General features: G+C 46.4%; 1 protein-coding gene across 6 annotated transcripts in view; it reads right to left on the reverse strand.

Moving 5' to 3' along the window:
* Nucleotides 1-5,997: 5,997 nt before the first annotated feature.
* Scm (Polycomb protein Scm) overlaps nucleotides 5,998-18,723 on the reverse strand; it is a 94,881-nt gene continuing 82,155 nt past the window's right edge. For 5 of the 6 annotated variants that reach the window (XM_077632925.1, XM_077632926.1, XM_077632929.1 and 2 more), the window contains 3 exons: nucleotides 15,779-16,018; nucleotides 13,388-13,587; nucleotides 5,998-9,288 (listed from right to left, as the gene is read on the reverse strand). In XM_077632925.1, coding sequence (XP_077489051.1) covers nucleotides 9,160-9,288; nucleotides 13,388-13,587; nucleotides 15,779-16,018 — 569 coding nt within the window. In that variant the 3' untranslated portion in view covers nucleotides 5,998-9,159. The remainder of the gene's footprint in view (nucleotides 9,289-13,387; nucleotides 13,588-15,778; nucleotides 16,019-18,723) is intronic. The other variant, XM_077632927.1, reaches the window with a different exon arrangement.

Here is an 18,723-nt window from a genome sequence, read left to right on the forward strand (position 1 = left end):
CGGAGCTCGTGAAGTTCTCGAGCGCCGCCGAAGCCCCGGGAGTTATGGAGGAATTTTACGCAGTGGCGAAGTTCCCTGGCGTGACCGGCTGCATCGACTGCACCCACATCCCGATAAAAAGACCGGGAGGAAATGATGCAGAAGTCTTCCGCAACAGGAAAGGATACTTCTCCATCAATGTTCAGGTAAGTTCTGCGACAAAAAAAAATAAAATATGTTCGGCGAACTGAGAAAAAATAATGTTCAGTATTCGGCGGGAGGCACCATTTAATGCTTCGGAATGCCCTTCGCACTATAATCGGTTCCAAGGTATTGAAGTATTGAGCTAATGACTGCATGTCAGCCACCCTTCGATACCATACTTGGAGAAGCCAGCATTTCAGTTGCCCTGGCGCAAACAGGGGTCCAGGCTGCCTTACTACCGTAATTGTATTTTTAATTTTCTCTTCTCCTCGCGTTATATTAGTATTGATAACATAAATTCGTAATTTCACCATCGTTACGTTGTTGCCGCTGATAATCACAACAATAACACCATAACAAAAGAATATGTTGCTACTAACAAACAGTTCTGTGAAAAATGTTTAAATCGGCGATTTTTCCTGGATTTGCAGCTGAGTACAGGCCGTAGGAATATTGTGTTGTATGCAAACTTAATTCTTATTTTTGAGTAGAGTAAGCTTTGACAATAATTACCTGGTCCTATTTCATCACAAATAAGCCTTCGTTTTAACTGTTTTCAATGCAGAGGTAACCTATTACAGTAGTGAGTTGTTTTGCATATGTAGCACATGCCTTCAGTAATGACAGGCATGAAAATAACATAACAGTACGAGACAAGTGTGCATTGTTGCTGCAACTTTTTTATGGAGTGTCCAAGAATATAAATTGCTCAAAACAAGCAGTGTTGATGTTATATGCAAGTGGTTTACACAAGCACACATTTTTATTCAGCTGCCCTACACTATTTCCTTCCATATTCCAGAGTAACATTCTCACCGCAGTGCAGGTCAAGTCGATCTTACTCGTGCTAATTTAATTATTTTGCAGGCAATCACAGGTCCCAAACTTCAGTTTCTGGACCTCGTTGCCAGCTGGCCCGGTTCGGCTCATGACAGCCGCATTTTTGATAACAGTCGGGCCAGGGTGCAGTACGAACAGGGGGACATTCCCGGCATCCTCCTTGGTGACATGGGCTATGCATGCAGGCCATACCTGATGACTCCTTTGAGAGATGATGTTCTACCAGGAAGTCCACAGTACAAGTAAGTTCCAGCTGTAGTTTTAACAAAGGTAAAGGCAGCTCTCAATAAAGAAAACGTTTATTTTCTACAGGTATAACAAGTCACAAATAAGAACGCGATGCAGCATCGAGCGAACCTTCGGGGTGTGGAAGAGAAGGCTTCCATGCCTCGACATGACACTACAAATCAAGACGGCCACGGTGCCTATCGTGATTACGGCATGTGCGGCGCTGCACAACTTGGGCCGGCTGCTCAAGGACCCCGTCCCACCCGCTCTACTGTACGATGCCACTCGTGATTGTACTGCGCCTGTTCCTGTCTCTAGAGCAGCCCAGCCGCCAGCCACAGTGCCACTAGTGGATTCGGCAAGTGGTTTTAGAACTAGAGACAGGATCATTGCCCAGTACTTTCACTGAGGGGCATCATCATGCTGGACATACAACTTGCAGAAGTAATGTGTGAAGGACAACTATCTTTTTCCTTGCCTTGTTTCTACATAAAATCTACATCCTAGCCTTCCCTTCAAGAGTTCACTATTACCCATGAAATATTGCTTCTTGTTGCATTGCACATATTTCAAATATTTCTTAAAATTGGTATAAAATTTTAAATTGTGGTGTTTAATGCCCTGATATGACATGAGTTATAAAAGAGGCTCTAATGGAAGGCTTGGGAATAATTTAGAACAACTGAGTCGTTTAACATGCGCCGACATGGAATAGCACGACATACGCATTGTGCACTTCTCTGGTTCTTGCATTTTCGCCCTTATTACCTGCGAAAAAACTGTTTCTCTTGCACCTGTGTATTTCTGCTTTCACAATATTAGTAGTGTTGTACTGAGACTGTACTGTATCATTTTCTGTATCATAATGTATCATATTGTACTGTATCATATTTCACTGATTTTTTCATGCACTGTTGCACTACACCAGTTTTTATTTCCTTATTTGTTGTTGTGTCCGCCAGGTAGTTACGCGCAGTGACCGAATGCTCAGTGAGTGCTACCTTGGCCGACTAACAGCTGGGCGCCCCCTGCAGCTGTAGTGAACATTGTGCTGTGCGCGTTTTTATTGCTTCACCATGAACTAATCACGTGCGCGTCCGCTGTTATTTGCGCATATTGCTGCGACGGCATAGGCTGCGGTAAATAATGTCAAGAGACATTGCGCTCGACTCGCGTCGTACGAGCGCGAACGCTGCAAGGTGCAGGGCATGGCGAAACTCGCAGAGCATAAGCATTATTCATTGCAAACAACTTTCAGCCTCAGCTTTACCCAACATTCTTGTCTATTGCAAATTGGGTACTGAATACGCGCGTAATTATCAATTTTTTTCGCCTCCGTGTCTGCTTTCATTTAGCGCCTACGTTTGAAAACTAAGGCCCTTTGCGTGTAGCGCCATCTGTCGAGGACAACGCGATGTATGCACAACTTTTTTCCGCCTGCGCAGCCTTCGTCCGGCCACCTAGCTTGTTCTTCCACCGTGCTCACGACTAATCACTAATTTAACTGCCACGGTTGGCAGCCGTGATGACGTCACAACGTAACGTGACCAAACTGGCCCACGTGCTAGAAGCAGCTAGGCTTCGGACAGACGAACAACCACTTTTCGGCGGATTGGAAGCGCACTAAAATGGCAACCACAGGAATCGTTCACTCCAGAGTCGGGGAGTTAGCGATTAGCATTATTCAACCGAAATGCTGTATTTTAGCGAGCCGTTTAATTTTCAAGTGGCCTGAATATTTTCTTAAATTTTAAGTCACAGCATAAGACCCTCACTGCAGCGGAAATCCGGCATCACACTGAGGGAAGACACTAAAGAAATAAAAAAAATCATAGCTGGGGGAGCAGGATCCACACCCGCGGCGGAGCTAAAAATCCAGTCCCGCTGGCCGCTGCTTCAGACCACTACGCCATCGCCACTGTTTTTTTTAACATGATATTTATTACATTGCAAATATGTTCTCTTTACATTAACTAAATTATTTACAAAGCCTTTAGGAAACGCCACGAAAATCGCAAGAACACACAGCAACAGAGCACTAGACGCGTGGTAAGGCTGAGCACAGTGCCACTCCGGTCTAAAGTCGGTCGGTTCATACACTTCTCTCAGATGAACAATCAGTTGGAAGAAATCTGAACACCTTGCCTGTACGAAATGCCAAGCTCTCGAGCTCGTGGTAGCCGCGTTCACGCGTGTTTAACTGCCAATCTCTCACCCGGTAGATTGGAAGCATGGTCTTCATCATCTTCCATCCGTGCGCGTGGAAGCACCATCAGACGATCGTGCTGAAAACCGCACGAAAGGGGAGATCAGAAGCAGTGAAATTCAGGAGACCCAGTGCTATTGCAATGTCATCGGGTAATGGTAATTAAGCGACCTACAAACTTTCCTAGTTGTGACTATATTCTGCGCTTAGCACTTATTGTAAATGTCGTGGCAAAACGCTACTGCATTGTTTTCTAAATATTTTTGGCGTACATAAGTTTTTGTACACAGACACAACGCGCTGACTCATTTTAGCAGTCCATATAGATAACAATGAAATGTAATAAGTGCAGCAAGGGCACATGTAGCATGCAGTGGGCGCCGTAAGTAACGGCACAGCGATATTTTAGGACTCAAATCTGTCTAGGTTTTGTCTCGCGTAATAGCTCAAACTCCTCACACACACACACGACTATAACCATGTAGCATCTCGTCCAACAGTGCCTTTGAGAGCTTATCTTGTATGTTTATTACCCTGTAATATCCCCACAAGTTGCCGACTAATAATAATAATTCGGTTTTTGGGGAAAGGAAATGGCGCAGTTTCTGTCTCATATATCGTTGGACACCTGAACCACGCCGTAAGGGAAGGAATAAAGGAGGGAGTGAAAGAAGGAAGAAAGAGGTGCCGTAGTGGAGGGCTCCGGGATAATTTCGACCACCTGGGGATCTTTAACGTGCACTGACATCGCACAGCACACGAGCACCTAGCGTTTTTCCTCCATAAAAACGCAGCTGCCGCGGTCGGGTTCGAACGCGGGAACTCCGGATCAGTAGCCGAGCGCCCTAACCACTGAGCCACCGCGGCCGACTAGAAAATCAGTTTTAAAACAATTGTTAGTGAGGGTGAGTGCGACAGAGGGCCAGCAGATGTTTCGAAGTGAGGATGAGGGAGGACTGGATAACTTTTCAAAATGAGGGTGAGGGTGAGGGAGGACCATGGATTCAAAATTGAGGATGAGGGAGGAAAAGCAAAGCTGAGGGCATTTTCCCGCCTCTTGTAGTGACACCCATAAATGCAACATTAAATCGACCTGCTTGTTTTAAAGGGCGTTTTCTCTTAATTGGTTCTTGCGGGCAGCCAGATCGAACGCCTAGCAAGCAAGCAAGAATATATGCACTGCTGCTATGAGCTTTGCTACCAGTGGCGTGCGCCTGCAGCATGCTACACTGCCCAGAAGCAAGCGCTGAGAACAGCTGGAAACCGTCATAGGGAGGCGTTTCTGCAGGCCGGGCAGACGTCGCGTTCGCCTGGAGATTTGCCCCGAGTCGTCGAGTCAGGCATGCGTGCATAGCAGTGCGACTCTAAAAGCTCCATCTGGATCCACCAGCTCCGTGGTTCTTAATTCTTGCTTCCCCTGCGCTCGATTCATAGGTCGTGCTGTGACTGTGAAGTCCCGGAAAAAAACATGGCAAATGCGCGGCCCAAATGAAAAGCCCGTTATACACAAATTCAAGTGTGGGACGGGATGGCCATAAACGCAACAGTAAACAGAGGTGTGTCTTTTACTAGGCATTTCCAGCTTGTTCTTGCGAAGAGCCACGACGAAGCCAGAAGAGCACAGCGTCGGATCGGAACAGCCGTTTTCTTCCCGCTGCGCCTCCCAGATGGCGCCACATGTACGACTGAAACTGCAGCGCACTAGGCCACCAAGACAACGCTACAGTGCTCTAGAGCACTGTAAAAGCACGGCGGGTCACGTTTCGGCTATTTACGTACCGTCCACCAGCGCCAACATGGGCTTGGGATATTTTTAATGAATGCACTACTTAACCCTGTCCCAGCCAAGAATCTTGTGTGAAGATCAGAGTAACTCGGGTAAGCTTGGAGTAACTCTGATGAGCTTCCACAAGTGAGAGGGTATGAAGATGAGCGTTAAACGTGGTTGCATGCACATGTAGATGCCAGAAAGAAGAGGTGAAGAATGAACACATCCTTTCACACGTCTATTCGGCTTAACTACTTTAAAACCCTACCACTTTTTTCAACTACGAAGTTTCAGAGGAAGCTTCCCTATGTTTCCTACAGCTTCCCTATGTAGCTGAACGACAGTGCATGGGTGGATGCAAATGGGTAATTACTACCTTATTACAAATCTACTCCTCCTTGAGGCATTCGCCTAAGCATTGGACCATAAAATATTTGTGTTGTTCTTTCCTGCAAACAATTCACGGGCGTACTAGTCAATTAGCTTGTTGCGAAAATTGGCCATGCACAATGTGCGGAAGTGCGCAGTCAACTGCCACAGGCACAGGTGTCTGCACCAGACCGCACAGTCCACCTCCCAATGAAAGGTCACCTCTTTTAACAGTTATCTTCATGCCTAGACTCCTCTTCACACCTCACGGATATGAATTACTATTACAGGAGAAGTAAGTACATTGTTCCATAATTCCATTTCATCACACCAATATGTATCTTAAATATAGTGATCTCTGAATGCCACGACGTGTATGAGCCGCAAAGAAGACACAAACTCATTTTCCCAATCTCACCACAATCCTTTGTTATTGTTGATAGGAACAATGATTGCATACGGCGCATAAAACGCATGAACAGCCAAATATGTATATGGTATACCACATGCCTATTTATACAGAAGGATTTCTTGCACACTCTCTCTCTTGCGCACACACATACAATAGCCATCAAAATCAGAACGCACTCGCATAAGATGCGGCCCAATGTACTCCCAAAAATATGACACTTCAAAGTATCCACAACAAACAACCACCATGAAGTTTTCATGAGAAGTCCGGTGGGCAAAAGTATGAATACTGCACACTCCATCAAAATGACAAAATGAAAGGCAAAGTTAGTTTCACAACAGAAAAACAAAAACATGCTGCCTGAACAGCAGCAGCCATGTGCCTGTGAGGTTCACACCTGCAACATCACACAGTGGGGACTCGACCAGTGCGCAGAGATCAAAAACGACAGGTCGTCATAAACTGCCACACTAAATGGCTGGAACACACTGGTCCTTAGAAAGTCAGAATCGCACACACACACAAAAAAAATCTGCTTCTGTCCACATGCACAGCACTAAAACGTGCATGCGAAAAGCACGATTTACCTTTGGATACCACTGGTTTGACTGTGACCGGGGTAAAAAAAACCACCCATAGTCTCAAAAGCAACATGCTACCACCTGTAACATAGGTGCGTAACATGTCGCCAACCTCAAGAACACTGTATGGTTTACACTAAAGGAACTTTTTTTCAGTCAAAACTGCGGATTCGCCCTGGTACTTAAATGCATGCATGGACCGAGGTTTAAATGCTTGAAACATCATCAGCGTTTCAGAAGCAGACTTCACTAGCCTGCCTTCTACTAGGGCATCACCTGCAAGCCACTCTGATTTTTCTGCACCAAATAAGGAACTTAGTGTCAACCGCTAGAAAACATTAGCTGAGGAGTGACTTTTGTCATTGAAGATTTCGAAAGGACAATTTACTAAACAACAACAGAGTGCACTAAACTCCATGATCTAAGAATGAGCAACTCTAAACCGTGGTTATACTGAAAGCTCCATTATAACCAAGTATTGTTTCCAAAGAATACAGCACACACTGCACATGTATGGTAGCACCATTGCTATATGAATGACACCAGGGCCTTTGTGCCTGAGTACAAAGTCCCAAGGAGCTACTCCATATGCGATCGTGAAACCTAAAACCAAGAATGCTAGGAACAAAGCTGTAATTTGCATGAGGCACCACTTTGCAAAAAATCAACATACTTCAGTAGGGCTAAACAACCTGGCAGTACTAATTAGCCTTAGGAAAAACATGATGCACTAAGCTTTGTTCAATTCTACTTATGTAATGGTGCTGAAAGAGATTAACGCTGTGGAATTTCATACCTTGACCACTGTTTTCAGTGACAAAACGAATCGTTGCCTAAACAGATGAGTTAATATATGATCCTCTCCAACTGCAATTAACCAGATTATGGCAGGACCTAGTTTGCAACTGCACTGTGTCCTGTGCATCAAAACCAAAGCACCAAAATTAGGGATTCTGGTCACAGTGGATATCCTTGAGTGCACTGTAGCCATGTTCTGCACTGGTGAAAAAAGTGTTATCCTTTGCACAACACTTGGTTCTAGTCTTTGGTACGGAGCTGCTAGCAATCAACTCAATGATGCCAAATCTTTTTTTTAATCGTAGTAATTAGTAGTTGGACACCCAAAATAGCTACGATACTGCAGAAACAGAGAGATGAAGATAGTACATTCAGTAGAATTAAAACTGAAGAATGCTGACATTTGCTGAGGCGGCACAACACTGGTGCACTTTACAGAAAGCCCAACTGCTATAAGGCAGCAGATTTGCTTACTTATAAGCGCAAACAGGCATCCTAGCTGGAGAATCAATTTCTTCTTTGACCACAGAACCATTTTTACCACTGCTTGTGGGCCCCGCACACATGAAATTCAAGCAATGTTGTGTGCCTGGAAAAAAAGTGCCATTTTCAACTGTACAATACAGCTCCTCACTATGGCATAACAGTGCTAAGCATACGCTCATTAGAAAAGTAAGCTCAAACTACACATGGCACAAAGCGCTAACAAGTGAAACACTGAAATTGAGACACACGGACAGACAAACAACCAAGGACATTACACAGTAAGGTATTCAACACATCAGCCATAATGGGGGAACTGCACAGTCCAGCATTTTGAAACCTTTTGCAAAGAACCCGTTGAATTCCTCCAGCCTGGAAATAAAGACTGGAGAACATTACATTTTATGAACACAAAATGAGGATAAACACACCGGACATTGAGAAAACTTTTGCAGCACACTAATAAATAAGTGAATGGGCCTTAATTAATGCGGGATGGCATTGTGTGCAAAGACTTGCACGGCAGTGTGCGAAAAAAAAGGAAGATGATGACAAAATGTGGTAGCTTTTGTATTAAATGGCAAATCATTTGCATTTAAAGCATGCGATGAAACAAAAACAGACCACATTGCAGAACGACAGGTCGTTTGCATCTGCTTTGTATTCCTTAAATTACAGATCAGATGGATGCTTGTCCAATCATTCGTACTCTGTCCGAGAAAACCGAACAGCACAATTTTTTCTCTCCTTTTCCTTTTAGCAAGAAAGAAGAGCAATCATGATGGCAAGCACACACTCACAAACGCAGTTGTGTAGCAAAACAAGTGCTTCAGTAAGGAGTCCATTCTCATGATGGGGCCACAGCAAAACAGGCACCCATGGAAGGAAAACAAGTTCATTTCTCAGTGATCACGGGGGTTGTGCCTGACTTGTGGCAAAAGGGCAGACTGGGTGTCGCGCCACTGACAAGTTGCTCTTGGGTCTTCAGTGATTGAGAGGCTACCGAATGGCACAACCACACAGCACTGCTCGCTTTCAGGGAAGAAAACACACCACTGAGTTTCTTGAAAAGGAACAGACTGGAAGCTGAAAGAAGACAAAGCCAACGTTCACTCAGTCAGTCAGGACAGCACACTTGCACTCGAGGAACACAGTCCACGGCATTCGTTCACAGGGTGGGAGAAGTGGGGTGGTGGTCAAAAGATGAAGCAGCACTGGGCACACGACGCTTTGCTGATGATGCACAGGTGCTGCATCCCTCTGGAGAGGGGGACACACAGCAAGCCTGTCATCACAGCGATTTCTTGCCCTTGATCTTGTCGATGATATTGCAGATCTTGAGGGCAGGCCCCAGCTTGAGGCCCATGTACTTCATCATCATGTCACTGTTCAGGAGGAGCAGTGCTCGGCCATCAATTTCCTGCAGAAAAATGGGCAAACATCAGCGCAGGCCGGTGCAATGGGAAAGCATCTTCAAACCACACTGTGAACAGTGACTGCAAGAGAAAGCCCGTCATAGACGTACAACCATGCCCCACTAATTTGACCCTCTATAAGGGGGGACCTCCTTCTTCAAAAAAAAATTTTATTACTGAAGTAACAATTATGCAACCTTCAGGGGTATCTTGTTTCTAAAGTGGCACTCCAAAACACATAACTCAACTTCTATGATAAGCAAGATGATAATGTTACCCTTATTGCATACAGTGATGTCACGAAAAGGTAGTGTATTTACTTGCATACTGTACCCAATGCGTACTGTTCAGGATGGAAATTAACTTTTTTTTTCAAAACGGTTTTTTCAGCACGTTCCTCAGTTTCACACCGTCAGCACTGCTGACCATGACAGTGTGCCAAGTTGCTGTGCGCCATAACGTCACGGTGAGTTTATCATTTGACGAGAGCTCCGGTGGGGTGGCGTGCTCGGTGAATCTGGCAGAGCACCAAGATGCTATGCGCCCTTGACAGAAGCGCCGGCGACAATGGCTTGCTCGGCGCACTGCTGTATGCCCAGCTGAGCAAATATATGCTTAGAAAGTCGGCGGGTGCTCAAGAATCAGTGAGGAGTGTAGCAGTTTAAACCAGAATGCTATAAAATATCCTTTATCTACACTGATATGCAGTGGAAGCAAGACATTCAGACCATCAAGTGGTTTGGCGAGCTCGAGAGCGGGAGCCGAAATGCTTAATCCCTCTCGCACTGCAGCTAGCTAATGTTTTTAACATTCGCATTACATGCTGGTAACCGTCGTGCAAGATTTTTCTTAACCTTGCTTTAAGTTGCCTTTTTCCGACCGCGATTGGCCGGCGCTGTCGACTATCACAAAATCATCGGATCACGCCCGTGATACAGCAAATAATACCTTTCGAAGTGAACGGTGCTGAACAGCGGCAATACGAACGTGGAATGCATACTTTTGTTGATGATGGATGGATGGATGGGCAGGCAGACGTATATAAAATTTGGGTGCTCACTTTTTTCCCCCGCGTAATGATCCCCCCCCCCCCAAACTAATGCTAACTTTTCTGGAAAAAAAAGTGGTTTCATTAACGGACTACATATACCTAGTTTTAGCTGAGTGTTTTCTTCTTTCAAATGATGCTTTAGGCATTAGAATGCCGTACTGACTGGCATAATTTGTGCGCCCTCAACTTCTTACCCGAAATTTTTGAAAAAAAAAAAAAGAAACATTTACTTGCGTATTTTGCACTCCCTGCTGCACCAGACCACCAGTATGTGCCCAGGTGCGTGCAAACCAGGCTTGGAAAGATTGGCACAATGACCCAACACTTACTGCGCTTGCAAGGCCGCACTTGCACTGTGACGTCACGAGGTGGAGGCGGCGCGCACACAGTCGACATGCGCGGATGAAGCAAATGAGCGCATGCGCACATAAACCCGGATTGATGCAACATCGCCATGCAACCCGGGTGCAGATGACTATACTACGAAGGTGCAGCCTTCGTAGAAGCACTCTTCTCTCATCACCTGCCTCCACCAGTCAACCCTAGCCTCAACATGACGACGCATATCACGTGGCCAGCAGGAGTGCTACAGCCTTCATGTGGAGTCTGCTGGGCGGCCACGTCGCCGCGAGCGGCTGAGCACGACGAGTGAGCATCAAAGGGACCTTGCGTTATGCTAAGGCTAAAATCCGAAACCACACTATCAAGGCCAAGCCAGAACGAAGTGCGAGGTACGGCATAGCAGCTCCACAAGACCCGCACCACCGTGCATCCTTACCTTCAATGATTTTGGTGGTTTGGTGCGCGGTAGTTTGTGTTTTGTTCATACTGTTGTGGCTTCTTGCAATGGGCTATCATAAATATACAGCGAAATTCAAACTGTGATACAGTCTGCTGAGGAAAACTGGAACCATGCCGCTGCCAAGCAGTACAGAGTGAAAGACAGCCACGTATGCTACTAGTGAAAACAGAAGTCTGAGCTGGCAAATGCACACATGAGAATACACGAGCTTCGGGGACCCAAGCAAGTAAGATTTTCTGCAACTCAACTGGAACACTGGCAGTTTGTCGGGGAGCATCGGCCCTCCAGTATCGCCGAGTCATGTGAGACGCTTCAGTTCAAGGCAAGAAGAATTGTGCACGAAAAAGGGGTCCCGGCCGCAACATTCAAGGCAAGCAGAGGGTGGCTGACGCGTTTCACGAGATGCCATAACCTGTCTCCGAGACGAAAGACAACCCTCTGCCAGCGTTTGCCCGCAGACTGCGGACAAAAAGTGATGAAATTTCACCATTTCGTGATTGCGCTGCAGAGGACGGAAAACTTCATTATGTCGCAGATGGGGAACGCGAACGAAACGCTGCTGACATTTGACATGCCATTCAGTACCACAGTGAGTGAGAAAAAGTGTCTCATCTGTCGCAGTAAAAACAACCGGCTGTGAAAAACAAAGATGCACACTGATGCTGGCGGTGGCGACCGCTTATGGGCAAAAACTACCTCCCTTCGTCGTTTTCAAGTGCAAGACATTGCCGAAAGTGAAGGTGCAAGGACATATTCATATCAATGCCCACGAAAAAGGATGGATAAATGAAGCATTAATACTTGACTGGCTAGACACTATGTGGCAAAAACGACCAGACGCTCTGCTGCGACTGCCATCAAAATTGGTTCTTGACAGCTTCAAGGGTTATCTTGTCGACAGTGTAAAGCCGAAGCTGCAGGAGATGAAGACGAACCTGGTTGGGTTGTTACCGTATTTACATGACTAAGTCTACTAGAAAGTTAGCAGACCTTTCCATATCACATTTCATAAAAAAAAAAACTTGGATGTCTTTAAGATTGGACTTTAATAATAAACGCGACAGCATTAACCGGAGGACGCCGATCAATAAATTTTGGTTCCCTTCATTCCTTTCTGCTCCACCTGCCGCATTGGTCCTGTGGTGCAGTGCCCATCAACACTTCAACAACGCTCCACAGATCACCGACCAGCGTCTTAATGGCCGCAGTGCATCTTCACTTTGCTAGTTGCGCTCACCAATTGGCCTTCTTTTCGCTTGTAGTAAAGAAAAAAATTGGGTAAATTCCTCATCACATATATTTTTTTCAGACAGTATTTTATTGTATGTTACTTAGAACACAGTTTCTTTCAAGATGCTAAAATAGCAATGACTGACAAGTCATTTTTTGCACTGTTTTAGCATCATGAAACCATACCTACTCGCCCAACTCAACGTTTTACTACTGCTCCATTGTTTTGTTCTCCGTCTTGTTGTTTTACAGAACCTACATGCGATAGCCTCCCTCGGCCGATATCACGACAACGTGGTGCGGTTGCGCAGGCTCTCTTCAAGCCCAATGCTTCTGTCGTACACTTTGTTCTTGTCCTCTCTGGCCTAAGATACCTTGTTTCTAGATTTCAACTGATGTAAATTGAACACAATCAAAGTGGCTGCCGTGAAACAACGGCAGCAGTGCACGTAGGCCACAACTTCACTTCTTCCGCTATCCCTCCACAAGCTGGGCTGCTTCCATGTGCTCGTGCCCCTTACCACAGTTATCTAAAACGAGAGGATCACTGCCAGTCGGGCTCACAACCAGTAGTACACTGCATTGTGGCATGAGGCAATGACGTGCCACATGGTGCTGCACTCAGCTTTCGAGCCATGAGTGTGCAAGATCTGCTCTACAGCGGCAATTCACACCTTTCGCAGCCATCCTGATATTCCCAACCCTGTAACACGTGCACCCGCATGCATGCTGGTGATCTGGCACAGCAGGAAGCATAAGATATGCGCGTAAAGGTTCTTTTTATAAACCCGGGTAATAAATTACGGGTGCGCAAATCACATGGGGGGGGGGGGGGGGGCAAATTACGCAAGTAAATACGGCACCTGTCAGTACGCAGCAATCAACACATATGCTGTGGAAAAGCTAGTAACAGCTCATGCTACGTTTAACACACGTTGTGCGAAGGCTTTAAAAAGAAAGAAAAATCCACAATTCTTTTTTTTTGCCCGCATGCTATTGCTGGCACTCAACCGTGACTCACGTGTCTGCGAAAGAGGTCCGAGTGGGTAGCCAGAGCAGCATCCAGGCTGGAGATATACCGGATCACATCCTCTATGCTCCACTCAGAAGGAGGAGACGAAGGTGGTGGACCGGGCTTGGCAACAGAGGCAGCCGGAGTTGCTGGACTGACTCCCGCAGGCCTCTGTGGCCTCTCAGAGTACTGGTTCGTTGTTGAACTGGCTGCAGGTTGAATTCAGGAAAAACACTAAATGCCATGCCGCTCTCCAGGAGCACAGCACAGTGACATAAAACAAAAAAAGACATTCGCCAGCCAGCCATCAACAAGCTGCTGAATGCACAGACCTGCTCCCCAGCAGCATGCCAAACTGCACAAATGGCAGAGAAACAAGACAGGATGCTGGGGTGTCACATTGCCTCGGTACGACAGCTTTCATCAAAAATTCAGGGGGGCACTTTGGTGACCTAAAGTGCGGCGGGGCGAAAGCCTTTAGCACGGTGTTGCTGCTTGTGTCGCTGATGTGTGGTTTAGGTGTTAATTAAATACACAATTGTTTGTGAATCTTAAATGCTAGAGACACTGGACGGCGTATGGGAGGCATCCGTCTGATTCGACGCCTTTGCGCAAACACTCTCCAGCGTCCTAGACAAGGAGAACTACATATGCGTTGGCAGGAAGTAGCGTGGCCGTTAGCATGCTCGGCTGCGGAACGGAAGGATTGTGGTTGTAATCCAATCACAAAGATTTTTTTTCTTATCAAGTTGAAGAGCGTAACAGACGGAGGGGCGGTTTGACGCCACTTCCGTTGTCGTGACTTCTGCTTGGCGATGTAACAGACAGACAGGATCTCGACCGGGAGTATGAGCCATTAAAGGCTTTCGGCTTAATAAGAACTAGAGAAAAATAGTGTTCATCAACATAGTTAAGCCTGTGTGCCGGCCGGCCAATTTCCTGGTGACAACACACCAGCCAAAGCACGCACACTGCGGCGATTTGACATTTGCAAAACGTTTCCTTTTGTCGCAATGCTGTTTGCCCCAGTGCGGCAGGTGGGTGCATGCAGGCTTCCGTAGACACTGGCCGGTAGCAGCTGCGGCTGCCATGGAGATGTGCTTCTCCTCCAATCCCTGTGACGACCAATTCTTGTACGAAAACTAGCACACACTTCCAATGAGGGCGGCTTTGCACAAGGCCCCTTTCTTTCCTGGCAAGGACATCTCCCATGTTTGTAGCATCGGTCCAACCTTTTGCGATTTGACCAGCACCAGCCAGGCGCCTCGCAAGACTATGTGGGGCAGCTAGCAACGACTCTGCGCAGGTGCTGGCAGACAAGTCTCGTGCAAACATTTGCAGTTGCAGTTGCTCGTGCAAACATGCCACCATGGTCTTCAAACAGCCAAGTAAGTGAGCTTCTTGCCATGGTCAACGAGGGGCAATTCTTGCGGAATATACGGACCCGGGGTATCATTGGCAGGAACTCAAGGATAGATCATTTGAAGAGAACGCTACAGTGAAAGCTTGTTAATTTCAATCCTTATTAATTTGAATTATAGGATAATTGGAACTATATGGCTTGGTTCGTCCACACTGCATTAGATGGAGTCTATGTAAAATATAATCCATTAATTCGAACATGAATGGGTTGTGCAGCCAATAATTCGAACTATGCGCCGCCACGCCTCGGCAACCTGGGCACATGGCAACGCTCCCGCAAGGCTGTGCTGCTTCTTTGGGGGAGATGTGGAGAGGGTGAAATTGGCGCAAGGCCAGATAAATGGGAATGGGGGGGACGCTCAATCTGTGCATTAGCGGCAGCACATGGTGACGGCAACTACATACGACCGCCAAGATTTGTACCTCACTGTTGCTTGTAAATACCGATATCGAAGGCTTTTGTAGCTCATTGCGTTAGCTTTTGTTGAGCGATGAGTGACATGACCAGTGGAGAGATACAGTAAAACAGGCACGTCGCAGCATCTCCAGCACTCTGAATCCAAAACTACATCCATGACCTCCGAGATCTGAATTCGCCTGTACTAGAGTTCTTATTGAAGGACTCTGCATGTACTCTGCTAGTGCAGATCTCGAAGGTAGCAGTAGCGTGCTGTGATAGCTTTAGTTGTTGAGCGATGGATGACGTGGCCAGCGGTGAGATGGAGAAAATCAGGCATGTCACGGCGTCTCCAGCACCCTGAATGTGAAATCACGCGCTCGTGCACGGAACCATGACATGCACGAAATGATGGTGATGTTTGCTGCACGCCTTTGTCTCTGTTTTCCAGTGCCCTTGTGGAAAGCCGCCCTTATTGGGAGTGCAACCCACTCTCCAAAAAAGCTGCGAGTTTGCTTTGTACACAACTGTGTACATTGCGTATCAAAAGGGTTAAAAAGCAACCACTTCAGCCAACCCACCTTCCGTGTCTGTGGAGTTACTACGCATGCAGGCAATCTTGGCCGGTGGTGGCTGGGTGCCTTGCTGTGCAGAAAGTGTTGTGCCGGAAGAGTCCGAAGACGGGCGCCGTTTTATGGCTGTCATCGAACTGGCACTGCCACTGCTGCCCTGGTTATGGTTAGCCTCCCCAGGTGCAGCAACCGGGTTGCTGGCTGTGGATGCTCCTGTCCTGGCTGTGTCCATAGAGGACTGCTCCGCTACTGCAACAAAGCGTTTTGCATAAAGCTACATCAAGCTTTGATGTGCAATAAGAGCTCCTAAACTGCCAGTGCCCTATGCATCAGTTAAAGGTGCACTAAAGAGGAAACTGAACTCATCTTTTTGATGATTATGGATTTTTTATGGCGCAAGGGCATCTATGGCCAAAGAGCGCCATGACACAAGTGTTTTCTTTTTCTCAAGAAGGGGGTCAAAGGCCCATTTCCCAAGCATTTCACCCTAAAGAAGCCGAGCACCAGGCAGAGGGAAAGCTTGTACTCATTGTATCACCAGTGGGTACTCGGCGGCACTGGGGATCGAACCCCGCACCTCCCGCATGCGAGGCGGATGCTCAACCGCTTGGCCACCGCTGCGGTCCGAACTAGTCTTTTTACCGCTGGGACTCGATCTACACGTTCCATGCATTCTTAGAAACTTCTGATGATTGTCCTGTGCGGCCAATTTCTCCAATTTAAATCGGATTAACAGTCCCGGCTCCCGCCTTTTTTTGAACTCCAAGTGAAGGTAGGAGTAAATGAACGCGTGGAGTGCCTTTCAGCCAGTCCCGTGGCGGCCTCGCTTTTATTTTGTTTTTTTTTTGTTTAGGTTTCTGTGAATAAGAAGTCTCAGTCGCAGATAACATAGCCGTAAATTATGTCCACGGAAATAAAAAATACGCGTGGACTCTGATTTACGTATCACTCCGCCGATGGCAGAGCGGCAAGCAGCCACGCGACTAGCTGAAAGGCATCCCACGCGTTGGTTGACTCCTCGTACCTTCAGCGTTGAGTTCAAGAGAAGGCAGGAGCCGGGACTTTTAATCCGATTTAAACTGGGGAAATTGGCCGCACAGGACAATAATTCAATGTTTCTAAGAATGCTCGGAACATGTAGATCAAGTTCACACGGTAAAAACACGAGTTAATATTCTTCTTTAGTGCACCTTCAAGGAAACAAGCCAAGAGAAAGAAATGGTTAGGTGGCTTTACTAGAACAGGGAGGACAAGGATTATAATCCTCAGATTCCCACAATGAAAGTGTCCTATTATAAGTGTACTTTCCCCAAAGCCGATAGCAACCCCATTTTTGCAAAGCAAACCTCTTTTAACTCTAAATCACAAAAACACAGAGAAGTTTAGTAAGAAACAGTGCTTCAAGATACTCAAAGTTCCCAAATTTTCTGTGTACTGATCATGCATGGCAAACATTTAAGCCATCTGTCTAGCTTCACTTTCCCATGAAAACTCCACAATACAAAAAGAGCATCTGGGTTCGAACCCGACCGCGGCGGCTGCGTTTTGATGGAGGCGAAATGTAAAGCGCCCAAGTGTTGTGCGATGTCAGTGCACATGGTTGAAATTATTACGGAGCCCTCCACTACAGCACCACTTCCTTCCTTTCTTCTTTCACTGCCTCCTTTATCTCTTCCCTTAGGTGTCCCAGGTGTCCCCCCGATGCTGAGACAGATACTGGGAGACAGATACTGCGCCATTTCCTTTCCCCAAAAACCAATTTTCAATTTTTCAACAGAGCACTCAGTTACACCGAAAGGAGTGTAGTGCGCTTCAAAGACTGCCACCAAAAACAAGCGAGCTTTGAACGCCTGATTACAGTAAAAGCTGGTAAATTCGACCCCGCATATTTGGACATCTAGATAACTGGAACTGCCAGCTCAGCACCAGCTAACAGGCACGCAAGTCTATGATGTCGTACGCTCGCCAATTTGGATGCTATGGGTCTCGCATCGGCTAATTCAAACAAGCTCCCAAAGGGAAGTTGCGTCATCCAGGTATGACAAGTGTGGCAAGAAATTGTTGAAATAGCCTTACTCAAAGCCTGAATTCCATGCTGCAGAGTCGCCCACCCACCTCTGATGTGCACGCAACAGCAGGTGTGATGACAAGCTAACGGCCCCGTATCCAAGAACAATCTGACTGCTTAATTTCAATTTTGCTATTCTGAGCTTCACGCCAACCTGCGGTGACAATGGCTTGACCAGCCAGCACCTACCAGACATTCTAAATAAGCTAAACACCATTTGGGATGCTGATTGCCGCATCACTGGTGTTTCCTTTTCATCATGAACCTTCATAAACTCGCCCAACTTTCAGTCTTACTTAGTCCGTTTTCTTTTCCTAATTCTCTTTTCTTGTCGCTTCGGCACCGCTGAGCTGTTTTCTTATCTTCCGTCCGCATGATTCCGTTCTTCCAGCGCGCGAAAACTGCGTGCGATTGTCCCATGCCGTTAGCTGTTTGTGCAGTTCTACCGAGTTGCACCGTGAAAGATCCGGGAGGCTGTTAAATTTTGTAACAGTTGTGTTTCGATGCTCCCGACAATATGTAGGCAATAAAGCACTGATGGAAACATGAAAAACAGTCATTGTCAAACTGCTCTCATCTCAAAATCAGGCAACCATTTTCCAGTGTTTCCCGATAAATTTACCGTGATGCCAGTAGTTCTTGACAGTTTTTCCGGGGTCATTCGATAATTTGAATTTTCATATAGCTAAACCTGGATATAACGAAGTTGACAATTTTCAACCTGTGTGCAATTTTTCATTGCACACAGGTTTTCATTACATGCAGGTTTTGCGTGAAGACTCACACAAATAATGCAGAGCTGAAACCAAAAGGCTTTAGATATCAGTGAAGGCAAACTCGCCTTTCAAGCATTTATTTTAATTTCTGCTTGCTTGTTCCTCATGAG

The sequence above is a fragment of the Amblyomma americanum genome, chromosome 7 (genome assembly GCF_052857255.1).
Source record: "Amblyomma americanum isolate KBUSLIRL-KWMA chromosome 7, ASM5285725v1, whole genome shotgun sequence".
NCBI classification, from domain to species: domain Eukaryota; kingdom Metazoa; phylum Arthropoda; class Arachnida; order Ixodida; family Ixodidae; genus Amblyomma; species Amblyomma americanum.